At 39.4% G+C, this 20481-nt stretch overlaps 1 protein-coding gene across 3 annotated transcripts in view; it reads left to right on the forward strand.

The window, feature by feature from the left end:
- Positions 1–20481, forward strand: part of LOC131164594 (prolycopene isomerase, chloroplastic) — a 46643-nt gene that overhangs the window by 4775 nt on the left and 21387 nt on the right. For all 3 annotated transcript variants that reach the window (XM_058121894.1, XM_058121895.1, XM_058121896.1), the window contains exon 2: positions 19367–19590. In XM_058121894.1, the coding sequence (XP_057977877.1) occupies positions 19367–19590 (224 nt within the window). The remainder of the gene's footprint in view (positions 1–19366; positions 19591–20481) is intronic.

Below are 20481 nucleotides of genomic sequence, written 5' to 3' on the forward strand. Positions count from 1 at the left end.
CAAAAAAATATTCAAATATTGCGGAGTGATAATGGTTGAGAATATTTCAAAAACATTTTGGGCCAATTTTTTCTTGAAAAAGGAATTGTTCATCAAAGCTCTTGTGTTGACCCTCCGCAACAAAATGGTTTGGCTGAAAGAAAAAACTAACATTTATTGGAAGTAGCTCGGGCATTGCTTTTTACCAATCAGGTACCTAAATATCTTTGGGGTGATGCCGTTCTTGCTACTACATATCTCATAAATATAACGCCTAATAAGGTTTTAAGCTTTGAAACACCTTTTGATGTTTTTCATAAGTTTTATCCAACAAATCGGCTTTCTTCTTCTTTACCACTAAGGATATTTGGTTGTACCGCTTTTGTTCATATTCATAGTCATAATCGAGGAAAACTTGAACCCCGAGCCACAAAATGTGTGTTATTGGTTATGCTCCCACTTAAAACGGGTATAAATGTTTTGAACCCATTTCCAAACAAATGTTTGTTACCATAGATGTTACATTCTTTGAATTACATCCATATTTTACGCCTCATCTTCAAAATAGGGGGGGGGGGGGGGAACCAAAACAAAGATTTTGTTGTGTTTCATGATTTTTTCAAATTGAAGACTCGCAAAATGATCCTTCTCCAACTTTGATTATTCAACCTGAAAACCCTAGCTTTATTATACCAAGAGAATGTGAGTCGAGTGTTTTAGATACTAAAAGGGCAGGTCTTCCCATAGTGCCATCTCATGATTTTCATGATCCTATAATGACTACCAAAGGAGAAACAAAAAAAAAAAAAAAAAAAGAAAACACCACAGCGTTGGTACCATTTGACATTGCCTACTCGTGTCAGAGGACAACTCGAAAGAAAGGTTCTTCCAATCCTTTACACTGTCCAGAATCTGTAAACCCTTTAGGTAATGTCCTCATCGAGCCTTTACCTCATGTTTAGTCCATTGCATCTTTGAGTTCTGAGTCCTCTAGTTCTGAACCTGAGTCTGGTTCCAATTCTGAGTTTGATGATTTTGAGCTTCCCATTGCTGTCCGGAAGAGTGTGAGGTCTTGCACCCAACATCCATTGTCCAATTATGTGTCATATGAAAATCTTTCACCTGTTTTTTGTGCTTTTACCTCACAATTGTCTTGTATGGAGATTCCTAATATTGTGCAGGATGCTCTGAAAGTTCCTAAGTGGAAGGATGCTGTCTTTGAGGAGATGAAAGCTCTTGAAAAAAAGGGCACGTGGGGTTAGTTGATTGTCCAAGAGGAAAGACAATTGTAGGGTGCAAATGGGTGTTTACTTGGAGACATTCGCCCAAATCGCAAAGCTAAACTCTGTAAGAGTTCTTTTGTCACTTACAGCTAATCGTGACTGGCCTCTGCAACAGTTGGACGTAAAAAATGCATTTCTCAATGGAGATCTGGAGGAAGAAGTGTACATGGATGCATCTCTAGGATTTGATGAAAAGTTTGGCACAAAGGTGTGTGAATTGAAGAAGTCTTTATATGGATTAAAACAGTCACTAAGAGCTTGGTTTGAGAAATTCACTCAGTTTGTTAAAAGTCAGGGATATACTCAAGGGCAAGGTGATCATACGATGTTTATAAGACATTCATAGGATGGGAAGATAGCAATACTAATTTTGTATGTAGACGATATAATTCTCATTGGAGATGACGTACTTGAGATGAACCGATTGAAGACTTCCTTCTCATGAACATATGAGATCAAGTACTTAGGATCTCTGAGGTATTTCCTTGGAATGGAGGTTGCTCGGTCGAAGAAAGGGATTGTTGTCTCCCAACGGAAGTATGTCCTTGACCTCCTTAAGGATACTGGGATGAGCGGTTGTAGGCCAGCAGACACTAATAGATCCCAATCAGAAACTTGGAGATAACAAGGAAGGTGATCCAGTGAATACAACTCGGTATCAAAAGTTGGTGGGAAAATTAATTTACGTATCACATACACGGCCTGATATTGCTTTTGCTGTGAGTTTGGTAAGCTAGTTTATGCATTCACCCTGCAAGAAACATGTTGAAGCAGTTTAACTGATTCCCAGATACTTGAAAAGTACACCAAGCAAGGGTTTACTCTTCCAGAAGACCACACAGCAGAACATAGAGGCATACACTGATGCAGATTGGGCAGACTCAGTTATTAACAAGAGATCGGATACTGTACTTATGTCTGGGGAAATATGGTCACATGGCGAAGCAAGAAACACAATGTGGTTGCAAGGAGTTGTGCCGGGGCAGAATATAGGGCTATGGCTAACAAAGTTTGTGAGATGCTATGGCTGAAGAGAATTCTTGAAGAGCTGCAGATGCTGGTGAACATGCCAATGAAGTTGTATTGTGACAACAAAGCTGTCATAAATATTGCTCAAAATCTAGTATAACATGATCGCACGAAGCATGTAGAGATTGACAGACACTTCATAAAAGAGAAGATTGATAGTAGAGTTGTTTGTATGCCTTTTGTTCCTATTACTCAACAAATAGCTGATATCTTCACCAAAGGACTTTTCAGACCTAGTTTTGAGCTCTTTGTAAGGCATGATAGATATCTACGCTCCAACTTGAAAAGGGGGGGGGGGGGGGAGGTGTCGGATTTCTAGGGAATAAATTAAGAAATTCTATTTTTTGCAAATAAAATATGAAATTACTATTTCAGATTCTAGTAGTTTCTGTTTTCTGATTTCAAGCCTAGAGATCTGTTGATTTGATTTGCTGATTTTGAGGTGATTTGATTTTCTGATTTTGTGGCCTTCCTAATTTGGTGGCCTTTCTAATCTGGTGGCCTTCCTTTACTATTTATCTTGTAGTCGTGTCTCTTGAAATTTAATAAGAATGGTTATTCTTCTTCTCAAAAACCCTTTAAATCTCAACTGCAAAACTCTTCCAAACTACCTTAATTTCTTCCCAAGAGGAGTAACAGCAAACTATTCTAGCAACTCAGCTAGAATATGATTCTCCCTCAGCAATTAGGTCTCATTACCAACCCTAATCCTCATTGATGATAGGTGGTTGGATCATATGTCACACACATAAATTGAATAGGGGGGAAGTTCTTCCCTTTCCTAGTGGGCCCATCGGCTGCCATTCACACTAATATACACTTCCATGTTAGCACCATTAATGCACTTATTTGCAATTAGATGGCATGTTAATCAGTAAAAACCAATTAAGAAGTTTAGTTACCAAAATGAAATATTTACAGGTCTAGTGATCTAATAGAATTAAGTTAAACATTTAGAGTTATTGATGAGATTTACTTGAGGGGTAAATTATGTAACTTATGTGATGCAGAACATCATCAAAGAATTATAGCAAGGAGAGAAATTGGGAGAGAAAGAGGAGAAAAGGGTAATAGGGAGACTAGAGGAGGAAGAAGAATAAGGAAGAAGGACGTGGTATGAGAGCTACGGTTTAGCATGGAGGTCATTCTAGTCTTGTTGCCCACTGTTTGTCAATCTCTGTGCACCCCCAAAGATGTAATTTGTATCAAAATAATCGGACACATGGCACATCCCAAATAAAGTTGGCCTCAGAAAGGGAGGTTAATAGAGTCGATGAATGTTGAATAATTGAAGTTAAGACATGGCGTTTATATATGTCAAGGGTGTATGTCAAGTAGAGAATGGTTGAATTCTAGTTATAATTGTTAGATTACTTCTTTACCTAAAAGCTTAAGTTGTTAGGTTGGGGGCCAACATGTATATCAAGCTTCATAACAATGTATATCAAGTGTTAAAGCTTGATATACATTGTTGGCTCACAACCTAAAAGCTTAAGCTTTTAGGTAAAGTGGTAGTATAACAGGATAACGGTGCTGGTTACCTCGGTCATGAGTCCTAGTCTTGCTGCCCACATTTAAATAAAAAAATTGTTGTATTCCCTGTAATGGGTGTTATCTATCGTGTGTTTATCTCTCAATGTGTTCTCGGGTTGCATGTGTGGGGGAGTGTTAAAGCTTGATATACATTGTTGGCCCACAACGTAACAACTTAAGCTTTTAGGTAAAGTGGTCATCTAACATCAAACCTTAACAATAATCAAGGGCAAGGAATTCGGAAACTGCTTGTAACTCCAAATTTGACTTGGTGGAGTGAGGGTTATAAATATTATCTTTATTAATCTTGTAATATTTCACAAATGTGACCAATACACTAATTTTGGCCTTTGCGTGACCTTATCCTCTTTCTTCCCTCTCCCACTCTCCATATCTTTATCTCTTTCTCTCTCCCTCTCCTTGCCTCTTCTAATATATTTTCAGTTACCTCCCTTATTTCTCCCCCTTTCTATGATTTTTATGATTTATAGGACTCTATATCCTTTTTGCTCCAATCAAGACACTGCTTACTTAATAAGGTATCCATCATTTCTAAGAGGGCGGTTTGAGTTCCCACACCACTTTCACAATGAAAAATTTCACCATTCCCACTCTGGGAATGATTTATTGGAAACGCCATGTAATGGTTAAAACTTATCTTATTACCTGTAGTAGATGTCATTTATTGTATGTTCATCTCTCCACATGCAATTCGATTGGACATAGTGGTAAAGGTTGATATATATTGTTGGCCCACAACCTAATAACTTAAGTTTTTAGGTAAAGTGGTAATCTAACATACTCTAATTAAAATTAAAAAATTAATGAGTTAGAGGATATTTCAATTAATATAACTTGGAGTTATTCTAACAAATTTTCAAATGTTCATGAAAAAATTAAGTAAATCCAAAACCTCCTAGATGACTTATATAAATGTTGTGCACAATCAATAAAATTGAATTCCAAATTTCATTGATTCACACAACTAAAGAAGGGGCATTTCCAGAATTATGTTTTGCTCCGAGTGTTTACGGAAGTGAACTTATCTGGATAGAAATTAGAAGAAGCTCCAAATTTCATTTTTGGACCTGATTGATATTGATGTTTGTAATTAATTAATACTATGGTGTGACTTCTTCAAACTCTCACTCCCCCCCCCCAAAAAAAAGAAAAGGAAGGCTTCTCGTGCATTAGTGGATGACTCATATGAAACCTACGGATGCCTTTCAAAGCCAATATTAATTGAAGTTCTATTTTTATTATCTGCATACTGTGTGTATAATCTAATATTCTTTAGGTTACTAATTAATTGTCGTTGTCCATTTATAATTTATATACTTTAAGCAGATTTGAGTCTTCTTTTAGCTGAAAGATTAGGATCATTGACTTGTTTTCTTGAGTTTGAGGTTCATGTCCTTGTGATGTAGTATAGTAATTACAGGATTAGAGAGAGAAACAGAGCAGAGAACTGAAAAGAGAAGAAGGGAGGAGAAGGAGAGGCAAACTATTGCAGATCTGAATAGGGGTTTTAGAAACAGATTAGAGAGAGAGAGAGAGAGAGAGAGAGAGAGAGGAGAACAGAACTGAAAGTAAGACAGAACAGAGAAGAGAAGAAAAGAAGGAAGGAAAGAATGGGAGGAGGAAGAAGAAAACGTGTGGAGGGAGAGAGATAATAGATGCAAGTTAGAGAGGGCGACACAAGCTACTGTGAGAGAGACAGTAACATGAAATTCAAGCAATCATCAAAGCTTCTTAACCTTACATCAAAAGCTTATCTTTATAGGCAACTAAGAAACCCTAAAAATAAAACAATCAAATTACAAAACTTCAATACAAATTAACCCCAAAGTAATTAAAATTACTAATCTAAATATCCCTAATTTAATATAAAATCCCTAATTTCTTAATTCTATGCCTTCTATAAAACTGTTTAAAAGGCAGCAAAAGCAGCCCCCAATCATACTTTCCTGCCTGAAAACTCAACTCTGAGGAGTTAGACTGCAGATACTACTATAAGAGATCCAGATCAAGTGCGCAAAGATCATCCTCAGGTAGCCAAGTAGCATCTGAAGCAGCACAATGTCTTGATAGTCAAAGACCTCAATTTAATGTAGTCACGCACTCATCATCTGAGATAGTCTCGATATCATCTTCCATTATGGAATGTCGGGTATTTGAGGGATGGGAGAACCTGCACGGGCACCGGAAGTAAAAGTAAGAGGCTCAAAGGTGCCTCGATAATGTGTCAAATCCTCCACATTGAATCATATCAAGCAGATAAGACAAGTTTTCTAATTATGGGAGATGGGCCTGTGGCTTAGTGTCACGGTCCGCCTTTTTCACACCGTTGTGAAGGGCCGTGCAGCGCTAGCTAAAGCACTCTTGCTTAACTAGCCAGCCTTTTGTTTACCAACATTCATCCACGAAGTACTTTCATTAACATTCAATCAGATAGCAGCGGAAATTATAATCAATTCATGAAAGCCGTGGCAACCAAGCAGTAAATATTGAAGCAAACGTAATTCATTAACAAATCCTCCGTTGACATGTTGTACTTAGCGAGGGAGGCAAGTAGGCTAAGCACGTTGACAATTGCTAGTGAGTTTTACAATGATTGATGAACACTCACCCTCCCCTAAAGAGCTTTCTAGGCCATTCTCACTCTAGCACTAGGAAACATCAAAGTGACTGAGGAGTCATACTGCCTTATTTGGCTTACAATGAAAGAAATACTAGAAAATAACCCTACACTAGTATTTACATGATGGAAACCCATCCCAAACACACGAGATAAGCGGTCATAGGCAAGCATAATGCCCTGAACAAGCTTAGCCCGTGACATTCTCCCCCACTTATGCGGTCGATGTCCTCGTAGACTTTTGGCGGTAGGTACACTTCAAATTTGTCCACGAACAGTTGAATATCTTCCGCAGAAATCCAGCTGATTTCTTTGTCATTAAGACATTTCCACTCCACTAGGAACTTCTGCCGCTTCTTCCTTGAGGATATGAACTTTCTGTCTGCAAGGATCTCTTCAACATCATGTCTGTCAGGTGGCACTGTCTTCAACTCTGCGCTGTTTGACTGACTTCTGCTTAGGCCTTTAGTGTTGGCGTTGAATGGCTTGAAGCAATTGACATGAAATTGCGGTTTTCTCTCCTGTTCTGCCCATTTCTTCATCTGCTTAGAAGCTTTCTCCAGATAGGCTTGGGCAAAGTCTGCATTCTGTCTCCCTTCACTGGTGAAGATGTACGCCTTAGGACTCTTTCGTCTGTACGGCTCGCCCACTGTGTGAGGTAACAGCGGCAGCTGGTCTATAACAAGCTCAAAAGGGCTCTTTTTGGTTGTTGAGCGCCTTTGGGCGTTGCCACAGAATGGAGCCACATCAAGTAGTTGCACGCCATTCTTCTGGTTGTCGTTGACAAAATGGCACAAGTACTCATCTAGCAGCTCTTTGAATCTCTTCATCGGTTCGTCTGTCTGTCGATGATAACTCGAAGAGATGTCAAGGTGTGACCTGAATATCCTGAAAAACTCTGTTAAGAAGTTGTCAGTGAACATTAAATCTTGGTCACAAATAATAACTTGGGGAACACCCCAATGTTTCACAACAGTCACATGGAACAATTGTGTCGTCCCCTCTGCCGAGCAGTACTTTGGTGCGGCCATGAAAGTACCATACTTCTTCCGCTCCCCCTTGTCTGGTTGGCAAGTGAGACAAGTTTTGGTATAATTAACCACATCATCCCGCGTGTGCGGCCAATAATACCTTCCCAGTAGTCCTGTCATTGGAGTCATTCTCCGCGAATACCCCTTAACGAACTTCCTGCAGTATCCAGTAAGGCCAAGAAAGGAACGCAACTCCTTCACTGTCGTGGGGATCTTCCGTTCTTGAATCATCCTTACCTTCTCCATACCCCTCCGGATACGACCTTATTCAACGACTTGACCAAGGAATTTGTTGCTCCGCCGAGCGAAAGAGAAATTCTCCTTCTTCAAATTCAGACTGTTTCCCTTCAGCCTGTCGAACACCTTCCGTAGATGCTCTTCATGTTTCCTCTGAAACGACACCGATGCTCCCAACGGTGTTTTGGAAGGGCGAACACATCCCGCTTCCACTTCATCAAGCTGTTTCCCCAACTCTACTATCTCTCTAGGCACAATCCAACATGGCCTTTTAGCAGGTGGTTTCACTCCTGATAACAACTTGATCTCTTGCTCCACAGTCCGTCGTGAAGGCAAATTGTGAGGCAGCTTATCCGGCAACACCTCCTTATCCTCATCCAACACCGCTTGGATGGTCGTAGGCTCCAGCTCTTGGCCTACTTCTTTGTCTACCACCACCGTGGCTAGACGTGTCTGCTCACCCTGACCCAATCCTTCATTGAGTTGTATGGCTGAAAGGGACTTCCCTTTGTCTCCTTTCGTTGCAACGACTTGCACCATGCACGAGTGATCTCCCATCAGACACAGGGAACCAGCCGAAGGCATCAGCACTGCCCTCGTCCCCATTAGGAACTCCGTTCCTAGAATGACTGGATAGTCATCCAATGGCACCACTGTGAAATTCGCATGACCTTCCCACTGTCCAAGCTTTATCACCACTTGCTTGGCTACTCCCAGAGTAGGCTGGGCTACAGAGTTAACTGCTTTCACGCTTCCTGTATCCTTCTCTAAGGATAAGTTGAGTCTTCCTGCTTCCAACTGCGAAACAAAATTATGAGTAGCTCCCGTATCCACCATAGCGCGAGTACTCTTCCCATTTATCCTCAAGTCCACAAACATTAACCCTTTTGCTCGTGTAACTTTCGGTATTTTGGCCTGCTTTTCCAATGCGTTCACCAACCGCACTGAACCCACCCTCGGGGCTTCATCCTCTTCCCCATCGTCTTCCACTGCCTGTTCTGCAATAGAAGCCTGTAAGGCATTAAGTGATGCTTTGTGAGGGCACTCAAAAACTCTATGAGGACCTCGACACAAGAAACACTCAATTTTACTCTTCCCCTTTCCATTGGGTGTGTTGAACCCTCGAGACGACGAAGCTTCCTGTGAGGTTGATGAATTAGGGTCGGCTCCCCCACTCTTGGGTTTGCCATTCTTGAAAGACTTTCCACCGTTTCCCTCTCCGCCAAACCGTTTGGACGAAGTGGTCTCATCACCAGCGTAGTCTGTCAAGCGTTCTGCAGCCGCTTGTGCAGTTGACAAGTCTTGAACCCTTTGTCTATGAAGTTCAGTTCTTGCCCACGGTTTCATCCCCTCTAGAAAATAGAACAACTTGTCCTTCTCCGACATATCCCGAATATCCAACATTAAAGCAGAAAATTGTTTCACATAATCACTGATTGAACCCGTATGCTTGAGATCTCTCAGTTTTCTCCTTGCATTATACTCAACGTTCTCAGGAAAGAATTGGGCCTTGAGCTCTCTCCTCAAGTCTGCCCAACTATCAATCACACAGCTTCCATTTTCAATTTCTCTGTACTTGGTACGCCACCACAGTTTGGCATCACCAACCAAGTACATGGTCGCAGTATCCACCTTTGCCTGTTCTGAGGCCATCCTCACAACGCGAAAGTACTGCTCCACATCAAACAAGAAGTTCTCTAACTCCTTGGCATCTCGGGCACCCCCATACGTCCTGGGTTCTGGCACCTTGGTTTTGCTAACTCCCGGAGTGTTGGAGTTCCCCATAGCAAGAACCATCACATTTACCTTTGCATCCAGATCTGCCATCCGGGCTTGCAAGGTTTCCACAGTGTGGCGAAAGTCCTCTGACATGTCGCCTATCAAACCTGCTTGATGTTTTTGTGATCCCCTCACTTCATCAACAAGTTCTCTCATCTGGGCCACCTCCGCGGCCATAGTGTTGGTTGACTCTTCAACCTGTGCTTCCAGCACGCTGATCCTCTCAGCATTGTTTGGTGCCATGGTCACTTACCAAAGCTTTCCAAACCCAACAACGAAGGCAATCGAATTCACGTAGCAACTCAACCTTGGGCTTTCACCAAGTGTCACCGACTTGGGCTCTGATACCAAATGTCACGGTCCGCCTTTTTCACACCGTTGTGACGGGCCGTGCGGCGCTAGCTAAAGCACTCTTGCTTAACTAGCCAGCCTTTTGTTTACCAACATTCATCCACGAAGTACTTTCATTAACATTCAATCAGATAGCAGCGGAAATTATAATCAATTCATGAAAGCCGTGGCAACCAAGCAGTAAATATTGAAGCAAACGTAATTCATTAACAAATCCTCCGTTGACATGTTGTACTTAGCGAGGGAGGCAAGTAGGCTAAGCACGTTGACAATTGCTAGTGAGTTTTACAATGATTGATGAACACTCACCCTCCCCTAAAGAGCTTTCTAGGCCATTCTCACTCTAGCACTAGGAAACATCAAAGTGACCGAGGAGTCATACTGCCTTATTTGGCTTACAATGAAAGAAATACTAGAAAATAACCCTACACTAGTATTTACATGATGGAAACCCATCCCAAACACACGAGATAAGCGGTCATAGGCAAGCATAATGCCCTGAACAAGCTTAGCCCGTGACACTTAGGCATGGAATTTCTCAAAGGAAATTATTGGGATTGTGTTTTGAATGAATACGAATCATGACATTATCACCTACACTAAAATGCACATCAGCCGCAAGTTTATTATCCATATGGTAAGTTTGTGTCTAACCTCAACTTGTAAACCATGGATATGTTGTGCAAAGAATTCAGCAGGTTTAGAAATGTGAGCATCAGGTGGTAAAGGAACAAGATCAATGGGAGTACAAGGTTTGTAGCCAAAGACACACTCTAATAACTCTTTCCTGTGGACCTATTTGTAGAGTTATTATGAGCACAGTCAACAGTAGGCAGTAGCAAGTCCCAAGTGCCCTGTTTGTCTCTTTGGATAGTGTTTTGAATGAATGCGAATCATGACACTATCACATCATGACACTATCACCTACACTAAAATCTCTAGCTGTATGATGCACATCAGCCGCAAGTTTATAATCCATACGGTAAGTTGGTGCCTAACCTCAACATATAGATCATGGATATGTTGTGAAAAGGATTCAGAAGGTTTAGAAATGTGAGCATCGAGTGGTAAAAGAACAAGATAAGTAGGAGCACAGGGGACTCTCTAAAGAATAGCTTGGGTACACATGAAGCAGTCTTATGACAAGGAATAAAATGTTCAATCTTAGAGAACCTGTCAACTACTAGGAAAATAGAATCATGACCTCGAGCTGTTTGGCAAACCTAGGACAAAATCTGTTGGCCTACAAGGACAATCTACACCCAATTGGTAAAGAGATGACAAAAAAACTGCAAGAAATAAAATTTGAACAACAAGACAAGAAATTTATGTGATTCGACACTTGGCCTACATCCTTGGGCAATCTGGAAAGAGTTTAATTACTATCAAAGTGTAGAGAAAAATACAACAAGAGAATTTATCACTCCTGTCCTCAAAATTGTGAAAACCACAATCCTTTCCTAGTCTAAGAAAATATATTTGTAGGGAGAAGAACTCAAAGGTGAACCCCAATCCAAACTCACCCTATTTTGGCTTTGAACTTACACTCCACAAGGCACTCTCTCTACCCACATGGCAATGAGACCCCACTCCTTATAAGAGACCCAACATGCTTATAATGACAAACCACCCAATAAATAACCATGCTACAATTGTCTCCAAAGTCAAAACATGACTTTGGAAAAATGTGCTCTAGCATGCCTAGAAACTAAATCATGACATGATCCCAAAAGGAGTAAGAAGAAACCACGAAGTTGACAAGTCAACCATGCATTCTTTGAAAATATATGCTCCCACCAATGCATAATAAATCCAAGACTAATTAATTAGCCTTGAAAATAAGCTTGACATGAAACTGTGCCATGTCATCCAAACATTTACACCCCATACATGGTTCAACTTCCAAACACCCTTCTTCCTTCCATTTATTTTATTTTTATTTTATTTTATTTTATCATTTGAATAAGTTGGGTTTCCCTATATGGGTGGGACCAACCCAACAAATCTCAACCTCATGCACATGGGGTGCCATCTCCGAGCTCATATTCTCCACCTTGATAAAATCTCCACTTGCCAGCTATCGAACCACCATATTTTCCTTGGCTTGGAACATAGGGAAGTTCCATGTGGCCTATCCTTCTCTATTGGAACTACCATCACCCTTCCCCCGAAGAAAATTATTTGTTTGTTGCCCCCACCACTTTTCACTTCCTTGGAAAGAAATTTCTTTTTCTGCTAACATTTTTCTTGAGTATTAGAACCATTTGCAACAATGTACACTTCGCCATCACTATTAATGGTAATGGAATTTGCTTCTTGATTTTTTGCCCCTTCATCTTTGTTGTGTTGATTCTTTTTGCTCCAGCATTCTTTCTTGACATGCCTTTTCTTTCCATAGTTCCAACAAACAAGTCTACATTTCGAGTTTTTGAATGGCTCCTTGATGCTGTCCCTTGTTCACTTGACCCTCCTCTAGGAACAAGAGCTTCATTTCCATAAAATCTGGAGCTTCCTCATTGGCCAATGATGCAATCTCACATCATCCGATTTGAGTTGAGTTTCCTTGGTGTAACTAAAGTTCATGATAAGATCATCGTAACTATCCGATAACATGCAAAGAAAAGTCATTGCAGTGTCTTTATATTGCAACATTTCACCAATGCTCTCCAATTGACTTAGAATTTCATGGAAATCATTCAAGAGACTTAAGCAACTCCATTTTTATTGGAGAACACATTATGTTAGCCAATAAGTGGTAGTGGTTAACTTTAGGTTTATAAGGAAGTTGAAATGTTTGAAGGAGAAATTGAAAATTTGGTATAAAGAGGTGTTTGGGGATGTTGGAGTTAGAAAATCCAATTGGATAGAAAGAAAGAGGAGACTAATTTTTCGGGGAGTGAGGAGGCAAAAAAGTTCTCTCTAATGAATGAATTGGAAGAGGTGATTTTCAAGGAAATAAGAAGCTGGAGACAAAAGACCTAATTTAAATGGATCAGAGAAGGTGATTGTAATATTGGTTTCTTCTATAGAATAGCTAATGGAAAACTGAGGAAAATTTGATTAGGGAGTTGGAGACATGGAGGTGGGGGGAGGGACAATTGTAAATGATCCTGATAGGATTTCCTCTGAGATCTCAAATTTTCTTTTTTCAATAATCTTTATTCTTAGGAAGTGGTTTGTAGACCAATGGTTTAGGGGTTCGAGTAGAACCTCATCTCTAGGAACCATATGCTTTGGTTGGAGAGACCTTTTGATGAGGAGGAGATGAAGAGGGTAGTCTTTGGGATGGAGAGGGATAAGGCTTTGGATCTGAATGGTTTTAATCTAGCCTTCTTTCAGGATTGCTAGGACTATTAAGGATGACTTGCTCAAAGTCTTCGCTGAATTTTATGGGAATAGAATCTTCAGTTAGATCGTTAATTTCACTTTTATTACCTTTGTGCCTAAGAAATCTAGGTTCATTTAAGATAGAGAACTTTAGATCTATTAGTCTAGTCTCTAGTGTTTAAAAGATTATTACCAAAGTTCTAGCTAATGGGCTGAATGCAGTGCTCGATAAGACTATATCTACAGCTTAGAGTGTTTTTGTGGGGGGGTAGACAAATAGTGGATGCTATTTGGTGGCTAATAAGGTGGTGGAGGATATTCGTAGTAGGAAGAAGAGGGGATTCATATTCAATTTGGATTTTGAAAAGGCCTATGACAGAGTTAGTTGGAGTTGTTTGGATAACATTTTTGTGAGAGGGTTTTGGTGAGCATTGGTGCTGGTGGTTGAGGGGTTAGTTATTTAATGTGTGGTTCTCAGTTGTTTTTGGGAACCTAAGTCTTGGTCTAGGACTTTGAGAGGCATTGGACAAGGGAATCCATTGTCCCCTTTCTGTTTGTACTTGTGGCTAATGTGTTGAGTAGAATGGTGGATAGGGCTGTGGATTGGGGGTTGATGAAAGGTTTGGAAGTGGAGAGAGAGGGAATGGTGGTTTCTCATCTTCAGTTTTGTGGATGATACTATTTTATTTCTAGATGATCATAGCCCTTCTTTTAGATGTATTTTGAGTCTTCTTCATGTCTTTGAGAGGGTGTTAGGGTTTAAAATGAATTTTGGGAAAAGTGGATTAGCAAATATTAATGTGCCTCTTGAGTGAGTTAGAGAGCAGTCTTCTGAGGTGGGTTGCGGTCTTTTAGATTGGCTTTCAACTCAATTAGGGGTCCTTTTTGGGGGGGGGGGGGGGCGGGAATCCCAGATCCTCGTAGTTTTGGAACCCAATAGTGGAATGAGTGGCCAAGAGGATGGATTATTGGAAAAGGGCACTCTTTCCCCTTGGGGGTAGATCATCCTTATTCAGGCCTGTTTATCTAGTATCCCCTTATATTTTTTGTCTATTTTTAAAATTCCAGTGGGGGTTGCAAATAAGATTAAGAAAATAATGAGTGGTTTTTTATAGTGTTCCGAGATGCCTTTTTAAGGTGGGGTGAGGTCTGCAGTCTAAAATGGAGGGAGGGTTGGATCTTGGAAATTTTGTGTCTAAGAACATCGCTCTCCTAGCTAAATGGTTATGGGGTTTTTCCTTACAAGATCATTCCCTTTAGCGTAAAGGAATTAGAAGTAAGCATGGGTTGGGTGTGAATGGGTGGGATACCTATGTTAGTTTGTGAATTTCATCGGAGAGTCCAAAAGATCTATTCTTAGATTTATCCCTTATTCATTCCTCACATGAATTATGTGGTGGGGAGGGGTTCTCGGATTCATTTTTAGAATGATAAGTGGTTGGGTAATAATGTTATATCCACATCTTATCCTCTTCTCATTTGATTGAGCTCAGGGCATGATAGTATGATTTCTTTCTTCGTTGTTGATTTGGTTAGCCCTTTGGTTTCTTGGAACTTTCATGTCAGAAGATCTCTAAATGATAAAGAGTTAATGGGACTTTTTCCTCGTTGTCATTATTGCACAATTGTCATCTTTATTCAGCCAAGGATTCTCAGTGTTGGGCTGTGGATCATTTGGGGTTTATTCTTGTAAATCTTTTTTTTTTTGGGAGTTTTTGACCCGTTCCAGCTCTTGTTTTCCTCTATACTCATGTATTTGGAAGGTCAAAGCTCTCCCAAAGATTAAGGCTTTTTCATTTGGCTGACTGTGCTTAATAGAATCAATATTAATAATCTGTTACAAATCAAGATTACCTTTGAAGGCCTCATCTCCAAATGTTGTGTGCTTTGTTATTAAAATTCTAAGATGGCATCTCATTTGTTTTTGCACTGTGATTTTTCTTGGAGCATCTGGAATAAATTATTTGGCGTATTGGAAGAAGCTTGGGTTTGTCTAGCGTCGGTGAAAGGAATGTTGGCTATATCTTTTGAGGGTTTTGGAAAGAGGAAGGCAAGGGCTGCTCTTTGGAAATGTGGTATGTTTGCAGTGCTGTGAGGATTATGGTTGGATCATATTGCACGGATTTTTTCAGTGAAAAATTTGAATTGACAGCTGTTTTGGGAGAAAATTCAATACTTGGCTTCTTTATGGTGCATTGGCTTTGGATGCTTTAAGGAAGCTATGCTTGGCGTCCTTATGGTGCATTGGCTTTGATGCTTTAAGGAAGCTAGCTTTTCGGAAGTTCAGCAAGAATGGAGGAATTTTTTGCTTTGATATTTCGTTATAGTTATTTGTTTTTTCATTTCTTTTTTTCTGGATTTTTCCAGAATTTTGTTGGGAGATGTCTTATTCTCCTCTTTGTAAATTCTCTCCTATTTATGAATCTCTTCTTTTTCCATAAAAAAAGAAAGGTGTTAATGGTTAATTTATTATGTATATTGAGCAGAATAGACAAACATGTATTAAAACCATGCAAATGATGAACTGAAAACAGTGAAAGATAAATGTGACACAAATGGCACCATTAGAGAGATTCCGATGAAGCTAAGATGCCAAACAGCTACCTATTCATTCCAAAATTTCATAGTTCTACTCTTACCCCAACTGAACTCTGAGCCTAAAGAATTTCCACAACCGCCAGTTTTGAACAGAAACATATTTTTCCAAATACGTGTGCAAATAAACCCATAAAATAATAGAGGAAACCACTGGTTTTGAGAAGACTAAAATGACTCATCCTAAAAATCAGTAGCGCAAAGGCTACCCCAAGTATCGGAGTTTTGTCGTGTAATAATTAGCCCAAAAGGCTAGATCTTCTCTTTAGGGAATGCAGATCGGTTTCAAATTCGCGTAAAATAGAAAAAAGAAAATGAGAAAACAATTTAGTGAACATAGTTCAGATTTGATTTCTTGGGGTTTTTGAAAGTTCGGGATGAAATTAAAACAAGCGAAACCTAATCTAAAAACATAACATGCTTAAGCAAAAAATAACTACCATGCACTTAAACAAACCAACCAACTATGCGGACCTATTATAATCCATTCAACAATTAAATGAACTTGAACAAGGGCCTAAACAAAAAAAGACTACACCTAAACAAAGCCTTAAACAAAAATAAACTCAAGATAAATGAAGTCTTAAACAAAAATGAACTACACTTAGACAAGATCTCAAGCAAAAATAAACTAACTTGAGCAAAATCTTAAACTTAACCAAATACTTAAACAAATTAAATTCACATTAAAAATGAACTCAAATGAAAATTAAACCAACAATAATAAGTTCCATTAAATATTAAAATGACATTGAAATTTAAACAAGCTAATTAATTAAAGAGACGAGAACAAGAGAAAGTAAGAGAGAACTAGAACAAAAATTAGTCTAATTAACTTAAACAGAAATTTAATCTCAACAATAGCTTTAAACAAAAGCAAAGTGACCTCAACACTGAAAATACTCAAATAAATATTTAATTCTAACAATGACTTTAAATAAAAAAAACAAACTGAACTTTAATAAAAATAACCTAGCAAATATTCAAATTCCAACAATGAAAGAGAGAAAGAGAGAGAGAATGATTACACTCAACAAGGTTTAACTAAAAATAAATCCCAAACAAATGCTTAAAAAAATAACTAAAATTCAATACTTGATTAAATAAAAATAAACTTTCAACCAAGTATTTAAATGACATTAAAATAAAACTAAATAGCAAAGGTAATAGGAAAGAGAGAGAGAGAGAGAGAGAGAGAGAGAAGTAAAAGAGAGGGATGGGAATGGCCATGTGGTGGAGAGTTGCAGCTCGTTGCTGCGGCGCAAACCCCTAGGAGAGAAGACCCCAGCTGCGGCTACCTTTAATTCTCCCCCCAAAAAGCACCCTAAAAGCTACCCTAGAACCCCCTAGCCTGCCTTTACAATTAAAGCCCTACTCTCCTCTTAGCAATTCGGCGCCTCTTGCTTCCTTGGGCCTTACGTGCATGGACTTTTTTTTTCCTTTAATTAAAGCTGCCCATTTAATTCCCCCAGGCCGGCCTCCTTCAGCGCATGGGCCTTCTTGGCTTCACGTGCATGGCAGGCCTCCTTGCATGGCTTACGGCCTTCTTGTGGTTTCCTTCAAGGCACGGCCCAGCTTCAATTTTGAAGCTTGCACACTGCCCAGCTGGTTTTCATTTCACGCACGAGCCTCCTTGGATTTGATTGTTCACGTGCATGGCTCCCTTTTTGCAGCCCACTTCATGCATGCTTGAGTAGCTCATTAAATGCATGCTTTTTCACATGCATGCGGCACGTGCGGCTTCTCCTTGTCACGTGCTCCACGGCCTTCTTTGCATGCATGACACGGATTCACGTGCATGAAGCCCACGTAGTCTTCTCACACACAAGCACACATGGCTTCCTTTGCATGCATGGCCCGGTTTCTCCAATTTTCTTACGTGGCTCGGCTTTCGAAAATTATCCTGCAATAATTAAACTTAAATATTTGTAAATTTATGGAAAAAATAGGATAATTATCTTAATATTATCAATTGAGCTTGATGATTAAAATACTGGGCATAATTAAGTATTTAATTAAAATTGTAACACTTAATAAATGCATATAAATACTTAATTACGCAACTTTGACCCGTAATCATAAAACATGAAAAGAACACGGCAAAATCTGACCTCCTTCCCAAAGCCAGGCAAGACTGCAGTCGACTGAAACCAACAAGCAGGAACAGTATTATAATAATTTCTCATGGAAGAGATCACCTGGAAAAGGCCAACAGATTGAGGAAAAAGAAAAGGAAAATGAAATCAGGAGAAAGAACCACAATAGGTAAACGGGACCCCCAAAATGTCTAAAAGGAAGGAGTTCAGCTTTTGCTGTGTTCTTTTCATGTGAATCCGGGGTCCTCCTCCAAGAGCAGCAGCTACCTTCCTGCCTAGCAACCATTGCTGTCCCACCACCCAGCTGCCACACGTGCTGGCAACCTTTGCTCTACAGATCTAGGAAAAAAAAATAAAGGAAATTCTTAACTGTGGGAGAAATTGTAGAGTACGTGACAAAGAGAGGGAGCTGTTGATCTGAGTGGGAGAGGGAAAAGCAGCAGGTGTTGCTGTAAGTTGGAGAAGAGAGATGTGTTGCATAGTCACTTAGAGATGGCACACCAAAAGAACACAGAAAGCCTGTTAGAATGCTGCAGTACACTTGAGGCATATGTCCTGCAAAAACCTTGACCCCTTTCCCATGCCAGTAATGGCTAGCAAGCGCCCCCCCCCCCTCCCCCCAACAAAAACCCACGCACGGGGAACAAAAAATAAAAGACCAATTTCCACTGCATGGTGCTTATTAAAAAAAAAATCACATCAATGGAGGATACATATCTGGATGCATGTTACACCAAGGATGCACTGATCATGCTCGATGCATACGTGTCCTGTGTACGCCAGTACAGTCTTCAGGAAGCCAAAAACACTCAGTTTTAGAAAGGAAAAAAATGGATCTATGAAAATGACACATGGCACTCCAAAAATGCTCTAGACTCACTTTTAATAGATAGGTAGAAATATAAGTCATGGTGCACTATTTGTCTTTGTATGCTTGCTCAAGCTCATTTGTTTGCCTCTTCTCATGCAAGATGGGGTGAGGTCACAGGTTAATGTGATTGTTGGATGCCTGATCCATGTTCTTGGCCTACAACTTAATGAATTTAGCTTTAAGGTAAAGTGACTTAATTGATTCACCCTGAAATTGAGTCACACGCTACTAAATGGAGAATATAAATCAAGCCCTGAAATTGAGTCACACACTACTAAGTGGAGAATATAAATCAAGTTTACATTCTTAGGTCAAGAACAATTTCTCAAGTAAACAAAAGAATGTTAGATGTTCCTTTCAAAGAAAAAGAAGTAATTTGGACACAAATATGGCATAATTTTCCTGTAAACTCCAGCTGTCTAGTGAGCACATACATTAAACAATTATAAAATCAAGCTTACATTCTTAGGTCAAGAACAATTTATCAAGTAAAAAAAAAAATTCTTAGATGCTCCAGCTGTCTAGTGAGAACAAACATTAAGCAATCAATATTATTTGTATTTTCATGTACGTGAGTCCTGCATGGGCACATTATACAACTGCAGACTAATGTACAGGCAAGCCGGAAGCCGATGTTGTTGTCATTGGAAGTGGCATTGGTGGACTCTGTTGTGCTGGGCTTTTGGCAAGATATGAGCAGGATGTTCTTGTATTAGAAAGTCATGATCTACCGGGTGGTGCTGCTCACTCATTTGACATTAAAGGTTACAAGTTTGACTCTGGTCCATCTCTCTTCTCTGGATTTCAGTCAAGAGGGACTCAGGCAAATCCTCTTGCTCAGGTAATATGCTTTTTCATTATTCATCTTTTCACCATTTTTTTGACATTTTTAATTTAATCCTGTTTATAGTATTACTCTGCTGGTTTTGCATGTTGCAAATAGACTGCTGTATATGACTATAAATCCGTAAGCAACGGTCATAATTGACTATGAATTCATTTGCAAAGAAGCTGTTGGTTCGAGATTGTAACTTAAAACATTGGGGAAATATAGCGTATTATCCATTAACTGGAAATAAAAGGAGTAATATTATCTGAGAGAATTGATTATGCCAAGAGCTTATTGAAAATTTGTTTTAAAATGAGATGATATAATATGGATGTGGCTTATTGCTGCAAGGTCAGCCTAATAAAATCCAAAATAAAGCAGCTTAATACTTCTCTGTTTAGGCAATCTCTTTACTTGCATGGAAAGGAATTCGAGCTTGTCGGAATGCTAACAGTGCAAGTTCTTCACTTGCAAAGAAATGACATACTAATCATTTCTACACCATTAACTCTTTATCTGGTGGTGGGAAGGCACATTAAATAGCATTTTATATTGTAGTTCAGGGATTAGAAATGTAAAATATCTTTCTCTTATATCTTCATAACTTTCCTAGTGCAAAAATTTTAATGCTCATGCTGTAATAAATAATTTCTATTGTTTTATTCTAATTAACGTCACTGTCATCCTGGAAGTAAATTTTGCCATGCTTATGTTGTAGAATCATTGTTGTCTTTGTGTGTCACGGATTGTTAGCTGGGTATAGTTAGGCATGTAGTAATGGGAGCTGAAAAATTTAGAGCATTTGTTGCAGTTGAACCTTGCAATATGGAAGGACATTTTGATACAAATACTGTGCATGTTCATTCTATTTGAATGATTTCTCACAAACCCCTTCATTAGACT

Source organism: Malania oleifera, chromosome 9 (genome assembly GCF_029873635.1).
Source record: "Malania oleifera isolate guangnan ecotype guangnan chromosome 9, ASM2987363v1, whole genome shotgun sequence".
Taxonomy (NCBI): Eukaryota; Viridiplantae; Streptophyta; class Magnoliopsida; order Santalales; family Ximeniaceae; genus Malania; species Malania oleifera.